General features: G+C 46.2%; 1 protein-coding gene across 1 annotated transcript in view; it reads left to right on the top strand.

The window, feature by feature from the left end:
* LOC148443005 (A.superbus venom factor 1-like) overlaps nt 1-8,824 on the top strand; it is a 164,805-nt gene that overhangs the window by 59,219 nt on the left and 96,762 nt on the right. The window contains exon 13 of the mRNA XM_088463400.1: nt 415-618. Coding sequence (XP_088319526.1) covers nt 415-618 — 204 coding nt within the window. The remainder of the gene's footprint in view (nt 1-414; nt 619-8,824) is intronic.

Genomic DNA, 8,824 nt, shown 5'->3' with positions numbered 1-8,824 from the left:
CTACACTACTACTTCTAGACTCTTCTACTACTGTTACTACCACTACTACTACTACTGCTACTAATACTATTATTACTACTACTAATGCTGCTACTACTACTAGTACAGCTTCTACACTCTACTACTACTATTGCTACTGCTACTACTAACACCGTTACTACTTTTACTACTACTACCACTGCCACTAATGCCAATGCTACTTTTACTACTACTACCACTGCTACTAATGCCAATGCTACTATTAGTACTACTACTAATGCTGCTACTACTACTATGCTTCTACTACTAATGATGTTACTACTACTACTACCACTACTGCTACTACCACTATTACTACTACTACTACTACTACTACTACTAATAATAATAATAATAATAATAATAATAATAATAATATGAATTTTCTTTAAACAGATACTTAACAAGGGGCGAATAATGAAAGTGGGCAGACAGGAGAGGGCACCAAACCAATACCTGGTGTCTTTGTTGCTGCCAATAACAGGGGACTTCATCCCATCATTCCGCCTTGTGGCTTATTATATGGTGACAACTGGTGAAGGGCGTGAGATTGTAGCTGACTCCATCTGGGTAGATGCGGCGGATACCTGTATGGGGACGGTAAGAGAGATCAACATTACAGATGATTAAAATATTTGTAGTTTTATTATTTAATTTAAGATCTACAAGCAAAATTAAGGGTTTACCCACTTTAGTCACTTAGCGCCTGATTCAGTACGATTCGCAATCGCAGCTGCGAAATCGCCCACAATGAAGCTGCGAAAATATGCTAATGCCTGCCACAGCTCCGCCAACATAAAGACGCCCATTTCTGCTTTCTCACATCGGTACTACTTCGCACTTCTGTGTAAACATCGGTACCATCGATGCACATCAGCCCGTCAGTCTCATCGTGAGCAATGAGTATTCATGCAGCATATGCAATCGCAGTGGCTAATTTATGCACACACATGCAATTTCGTTCAAACAGCCAGGCACGCCTTCATCTCTCTAACCACTCCCCGGTCACCACCCCCCAACGCTGAGATCCTGTCACTCACTCTGCAATGGATTCCTTATGTGTGTCCGTAATCGCAGTGTGATTACCGCGCTTGCGCAGTGCATGCTTTTATGCATGCGCAATTGCTAACAATAGCTCAATCTGTGTTCGCATTTGCAATTGTGATCACTGCAGAATAAGGCCCTTAGGGCCTGATTCAGACCCGCTCGTGAGCGCTCGCAAGAGGGTCGATGTTGCCCAAGTGCGCATGCGCGAGATCCGAATAACGATGGCCAAGCCGTCATTATGGATGTCGCACCAAAGGGAGCGTACTGTCGATGGTGATTGACAGCACGCCCCCTTTGGTGGGTGTGACAGGGGCGTGGCTGCCCAGATGGAGGCGTTCCCATGGGAACGCCTACCGTCTGGGGCCGGCCCCACTGACATCACTAGTGATGTCAGTGGGAGTGCTTTTGGCTCTGATTGAGCCAAAACCACTCCAGGGCTTGCGGCAGCGAGACCCTACCGTAGGGTCTCGTTGCAAGCCCGATGGTCGCGATGGTCTTGACCATCGCGACCATCATTTTGGCCACTTGCTGTAGCTGTGGGTGGTCACCGATAGCTATGCGAGCGGCCAGGAGGTTGCTCCAAAAAGGAGAAGGGACGGCCCTGATTCAGACCCCCTCACGAGCGCTCGCAAGCGGGTCAATGGTGCCCTAGTGTGCATGCACACGATGGAGGGAGCTCCGTCGTGCACATGCATGAGACCCAGATAGCGACAGCCAAGCTGTCGCTCTGGGTCTCGCACCAAAGGGGGCGTGATGTCGATGTTGAATGCCTACGGTCTGGGTCCGGCCCCATGTGATGTCAGTGGGAGTGATTTTGGCTCTGATAGAGCCAAAATCACTCCAGGGCTTGCGGTCTCCGAGACCCTACCGCAGGGTCTCATCACAAGCCCGATGGTCGCGATGGTTTTGACCATCGCGACCATCATCATGGACGCTCGTATAAGCTGTGGGTGGTAACCCACAGCTATGCGAGCGTCCAGGAGGACGCTCCAAAAAATAAATGCCCTGATTCAGAGGGGGCGCTCGTTCAGACCGTCCGGCTCTGAATCAGGCCCTCAGAGCAAGCGCTGTGTCAGAGCATCCAGCTCTGAATCAGGGCCTTAGTTCATTGAGTTAAAAAATATTTCTCCAGTCTGTGGGATCCTCCAATGCCTACTGTCATAATGTCACATAAAAGGGAGCAGGGCCACTGGGACCAGCTAGTAGAAGAGTCACAGTAGCATTTTATGGACACTTCAATTGGCTCTACAAGCTGCAGGTTAAATGCCCAGAGTCCTTTTATACCCCTTTTCCAGTGCTTCAATAACCTAGGTTATTGCTGGGTCTTCTTGGGAGTGACTCAGTGAAAAAGGGTCCCTGAAACATAACCCGGGTCAAATGACCTGGAAATCCAACCCAGGTAGCTACCAGGGTCGGACCCAGGATGGACCTGGGTAATGATGATCTGGATTGGAACCATGGGGGCAATTCAGACCCACTCAATAGGCTGCGTTTGCACGCAGTCTGCCAGTTTTTTCTGCGCGAGACAGTCATTGCAAATGGGAAGCTATCTCCTGGAGTACACAGATGGCTCACTACTTTGAGTGACAGAATGTGCCAGTCGTGGGTGGGGACAGAGGAAGGTCCAGGAAAATGGGGGAGTGGATAGGCAAATGCAGGCATGCCTGAGCATCAAAACGGCATTCTTTGGGCGTGCAAAATTAAAGTGGAGCGTCATTGTACATGTCACCTGGCTGTTTTTTTGAATGATGCACTCGCAGTACTTGCGGTAGGGTAGGGTCTACCACAAGCACTGTGTATGCAACCGATGGTTCTCGATGTTACCAATTGTTATATACACATCCTGGGCATGACGTGTGCTGTGAAAGGAAAGTGGGCATCATTAGACCGGCGCGTGATCGCACTGCTGCCACTCTCTAAGACATAGTGGGCGCCCTCATGTGTTGCCGTGCGATTGCTGCCTTTGCGTATATTAGCAGCAGAGCAGCTGTGTGCAAATACATCTAGCGAGCGGGTCTAAATTGGGCCCCCAAACCCAGGTCAGACCCAGGTATTTGGTGGAAAATGGGTGTTAGACTCTACAGGTTACATGTATCCTGTAAGTCAAATGCAGATGCATCGGGGCAGTGATCGAGCAGTCCCCTGTTGCTTGTGCCCTGGAAGGCGGCACTGCTAGCACACCACTTATTACAGCCCTGTATTTAAAACACTGCTGACAATATTGATTTTCAAAGGATGATTGAAAAAATCACTAGCATAGCTGACAACACTGGTTTCTTTAAGCACACGGTCACACCTACACCTGCTGATTGAGTGTCTGCATTTTCTGGCACTTTCCAAAGTGGGAAAAACATGACAGTGAGGCTATTTCAGGTTGGAACGGAATTGCAGTGCTGCATGCGGGCAGCTTTGCAATTACGTCCTTGCTAAAATGCAAATGCAGCAGGAGATGTATGACACCCCATGCTGCATTGGTGATCCCAGCACTGCGACTGAAGTCGCAGACTGGGATCACCATTGCGATCATCGATGACCAACGGCGCTTGGCCACAGGCCATCGGCGTAAGCCTCAACTTACTCAGGCTGGCCAACAGACCCCACCCCTGCACCGCCCCTTGCATGCCTCAGCTTATCAATCAGGCAGAAGCACAGAAGAGGCTCCGTGCAATTACGCAGGACCCATTCTGCACACTCGCAGAATGCGTCCTGCACACGTTTAGATTCCCGATAATCGGGAATTTGTGTTTAGCATTGCACTGGTGTGCAAATTTGCATAATCATTTTCTGAGCATGAGCAAAATGGATTCAAGCAAAACATATAGTCATGCATTTAGCTTTAGTTACCAAATACTTTATATAACCAAAATAATAATAATAATAATAATAATAATAATAGTAATAATAATAATAATAATAATAATAATAATAGTAATAATAATAATAGAAGTCCAGGTATATAATATTTTCTAACAAAAGAAAAATCACAAAATTCTGTAGGAGGGAGAAAAGACCATGAAAGTGTTAAAAAAATCTATAAATTAAATAATAACATAAAAGTATATACTTAGCTATGTTACATGTATTGGACATCCATATTCACCAGTATATCTGCAGGTGCTGCATAGTAAAGTTGTTTAACCTGTGTTTTTTATTTTTTTACATATGTTGTGTTTCACATTGCAGCTTTTTATAAAGACAAGTTTTTAAATGTTCCTAATTCTGCCATGGGGTTCTTTTACCTAATAGACACTATTTTTATTTATTACCAGTTATTTATATAGTACACACATATTCCGCAGTACTTTACAGGGAATATTTGGACATTCACATCAGTCCCTGCCACAGTGGAGCTTAAAATCTATGGGCCTGATTCAGACACGGTCACTCGCTCTGAATCAGGGCCGGGTTCCTGGCCGCTCGCATAGCTGTGGGTGACCACCCACAGCTATAGTGAGCGGACATAATGATGGTCGCGATGGTCTTGACCATCGCGACCATCGGGCTTGCGACGAGACCCTCGTGGTAGGGTCTCGTGGCCGCAAGCCCCAGAGAGATTTCGGCTCTAACAGAGCCGGAATGTCTCCACTGACATCACTCGTGATGTCAGTGGGGCCGCGCCCAAACGACAGGCATTCTCATGGGAATGCCTCCGTTTGGGCAGCCACCCCCCCCGGCCCGCCAACCAAAGGGGGCAAGCTGTCACTCAACATCGACAGCTCGCCCCCTTTGTTGCGAGACCCGGAGCGACGGAGTTGCCGTCGCTAGCCGGGTCTCGCGCAGCCAGCTCCGTCGTGCGCATGCGCAGTGGGCCACCATCGACCCAGTTGTGAGCGCTCAGCGCTTGCAACCGGGTCTGAATCAGGCCCACTATTCCCTACCACATGCACATACAGACTAGGGTAATTTTTTGTTGGGAGCCAATTACCCTACCAGTATATTTTTTGGAGTGTGGGAGGAAACTGGAGCACCCGGAGGAATGCAGGCAAGCACAGGGAGAATATACAAACTCCACACAATTAGGGCCTTAGTGGGAATCAAACTCACAACCTCAGTGCTGTGAGGCAGTAATGCTAACCATTGCACCATCTGTGCTACCCAGGAATTGCTAACCTCGTCACACGCTATGAGTACTGCGTGAGACATCACAGTGTATTATTTATGCATGCACATGCATTAATAATTGTGTTTATTAATTTTTTCGGATATTTAAGGACAATGGGCCTGATTCACTAATGATCGCAACTGCGATTACGCACGCAATTGGACGATTGTTGCGTCCTGTGCATGCGTATACGTAGTGCATGTGTGTGTGCGTGAACAGGCCACTGTGATCGGGACTGCAATCCCAGTGACTACACAGACCCATCACAGAGTGATTGACAGAAAAAGCTGTTTGTCGGTGGTGATAGGGGGTTGGTCGGCGAAATGCAGATGTGCCAGTGCGTTTGAATGCCATTTCATGGGCATGCATAAATTATCCACTGCGATGCCTTACGCAGCTTATGCACTCATAGCGTGCGATGGGGTTAGCAATTCCTGAGCAAGGTCAGAGCAAGTGTGCGTAAGGCTGCGATGGTACTCGATGTTACCGATGGTTTTGCAGTCTTTCTAATGATTACAGATGTGTGTAAGGTAAGGTGGGCATCCTAATGTTATGCTGTGATGGCATAGCGACCACAATGGATTATCATATCATCGCAGTGAGAATGCGTGCGTAATCGCTATTGCAATCGCAGTAGTGATCCGTAATGAATCAGGCCCATTGTCCTGTATTGTATTTTTGCAATTTGTGTGCTTTGTATACCCTTTCGGGATGTACAGTACTAAAAGCAATATGCGGCTAAAACTCTTTAAGGGGTCTATTTACTAAGCAGTGTTAGGAGACAGAGTGAAAAGTGATAAGGTACCAGCCAATCAGCTCCTAACTGCCATTTTTTAAACACAGCCTGTGAGGTGGCAGTTAGGAGCTGATTGGCTGGTACCTATTCTCCGTTCACTTTATCTCCTTACACAACTTAGTAAATAGACCCCATTATCTGCCATTTTCTGAGTTCTGGACGCATTCCACATATGTACCAAGCTCTAGAATGTGATAATTCCATAAGGCAACCTCATCTATAGATGGCATTGTCTAATAAAAGGCTATGGGCTTGTCTTCACAAAGTTCCCTGAAAGGGACTTAAATTGATCCATCCCAGTGTCATCTGCAGCACATACGTTACCCGTTGCATGAGCAGAAAGATTCCCGGGTCATAAACCTGGATATACTATCAGTGCAAAGGACAGCTCTTTTCAAAAGAGCTGTAAGATGTACATTGGTTTATTGCTTCTAACACTTAACAACCTTGTCTAGCTTACTTGACTTAAACTAATAAATAATGACACAGACAACAAGAGCTTGGCTAAAAGGTCACAGCTTTTATTTATAATGAATGAATTAACCTAACCAGGGTGGCAAAGAGACGCTGCAGACTCAGTTCTAGCTTTTACTTTGCTCAAATACTCGGGGAATGACTGAAACGTCCCCCTCTAGACACACTAACGTTGCAAGGGTCCCACTTCCCTCCTGGGCCAATCCGAGACACCTTCGTTCAAAAGCGCCCAGGTCCCGTCGCAAAGAGCAGGACAAATTTGCCAGGTTCATCGAGGGCAAGTGCCCCCACAACGTATCTTGTGCCACATAAAGCCACTGAGTTGTAGCGTATTCCCGCCAAAGCCAGACTCCGAAGGAAACTGGCCTGCCACCCAATATGACCTAGCCCTTGTCTAACGCACAATGCTTACACACCACTCTCCAAGTCAAACTAGGCACCATTACAGATCACACAATCCTCCCATTCGGCCTTTATCCCAACAAAAACTTTTACCATGCACAACCACTCCACACCTTTTAACTGCCCTGAGGACACAAGAAAATCAAGCATGAAACTCTACACCAAACCTCGTACATCATTCTCAACCAAACTGTCAACTGCTGCAATCCCAGTGAGCAACAAAGTTCCGTACCATGAGTACCACACCAAACCCAAACCATCCCGACACAACTTTAAAAAGACACATGGCAACTAACTAGCAGGGATGCATAAGAGGGGAAACAAGTAACCCAAGTGAAGAGGAAAAACAAAAAAACCTACCCATGAACCAAATTGGGCCAGATCAAGGCTCCCGGGAGGAAAAATTAAAAAATTCCTTCGCCACCCCCCAATTGTTGAATGCTAGTCGTTCAACAATTGGTTGGTAAACAACGTTTTGGGTTGGCGCCAGGTGCGCAACTAGCTCAAGCCACAACGTGCATACATATGTCTCAAAGGCAGACGCTTTCACACCCTAAACTCTGCAGGAAATGCCCCCGCAATGGCTGCGTGAATAGCTGCCTCAATTTGAAGGAAATGAGTACTAGAAGTTGAAGTATAGAAACAACCCCAACCAAGCCATTGACCAAAACAGCAGAGAACTGAAATGTGGTACACAGGGTAAGATTGGCCTATAAACCACCCTTGTGTTCTAACTGAAATGAGGTACGCAGGGCAAGATTGGCATGTAAACCACCCTTGTGTTCTACTAGCAGGATGCCACATCTATAATGACCGCAAGGAGTACCGGGCAAATAAACCTCTTGATGTTGAGAAAAGTAAACTATCCACCCCCACCTGATGGTCTCTACTGCCTACTGAAACTTGCAAAGCATAATTGATCTCCCAAAATCAATATCGTTAAAAAGCCCTGACGATGAAGATGCCTAATTGGCAGCCACCAACTCTCTCAAACAAAACACTCCAAAATTGCAGCTGAAAAGTTCACATGTAAAAGAGAGGCCTCACACCCGTAAGAAGCTACCTGACCCGTAAACACAATCCACGTCATCAAAATCTGAACATCAAAGGGCTGCAAGGAGATGACGCAAGCGGGGAACCCCTTCACCCAGCATCTAATAACTGACTGGGTAAGTTCATAAACACCTATAAGCTTACAATAGAATGAGATCCCCGCTGGCGCCACCATCTCAGAGGCTTTGGACCCACACTGCTACGAATGGTTTCAAACAAAGAAATAAAGCAAATATTGAAAAACCATAAGCTCCCCAAAATTGCCAGGCAGACGATTACGTACAGAGTACCATTGAAACAAGAGACTGCAGCGCAAAATTGTATGCTCCAAATTTTAAATTCGGTACCTAAACGCACAAAACTAAATGACTAAGGTAACGCAAAAGGAACGAGCTTCGGTTGTTGATGGCATGAGCTAAACCCGAAATGTCGTACTAGGAATAATTAATCCACAACTCAGTCGGACTGACCAGGTTAAGATGGCCATGAAAATTAGGAACGGATACAACAGCAAATTTCTCGTAAAACCTACATTGCACCAAAACTGGGGCCAATGACCCTCGCAGAAAAATTTCCCCACAACTGAAAGCTAAAAAACCTGGCCAGCCAGACACATAGGTAAAGAGCAACCAATTGCCACTGAAGGTCAAAATACTTCACCATTGAATTGAACCAGAAACCTGGCCCAACAACGAAGTGCTACTCTAATTGTATCAACCTATAAACAACCCGCAATTTAAGAAAAAAACTTACAAACCCAGTCAATTTTTTTTTTTTTTTAGTTTTAAAGTTTTCCACTGAAACTCTAACCCTAAATATCAAGTGTGATATGCGGTCCATTTTCCACTATGCTACAAAACCTACCAAACAACCATAACCTGCTAACAAGACTCTCCAACAGACAAACAGGACACAAAACCTACAATCATGTC

The sequence above is a fragment of the Taudactylus pleione genome, unplaced genomic scaffold (genome assembly GCF_031769625.1).
Source record: "Taudactylus pleione unplaced genomic scaffold, aTauple2 ptg001357l, whole genome shotgun sequence".
Classification (NCBI taxonomy): Eukaryota; Metazoa; Chordata; class Amphibia; order Anura; family Myobatrachidae; genus Taudactylus; species Taudactylus pleione.
Note: the sequence above shows the minus strand (reverse complement) of the source record. Positions and strands in the feature narration are given on the sequence as shown.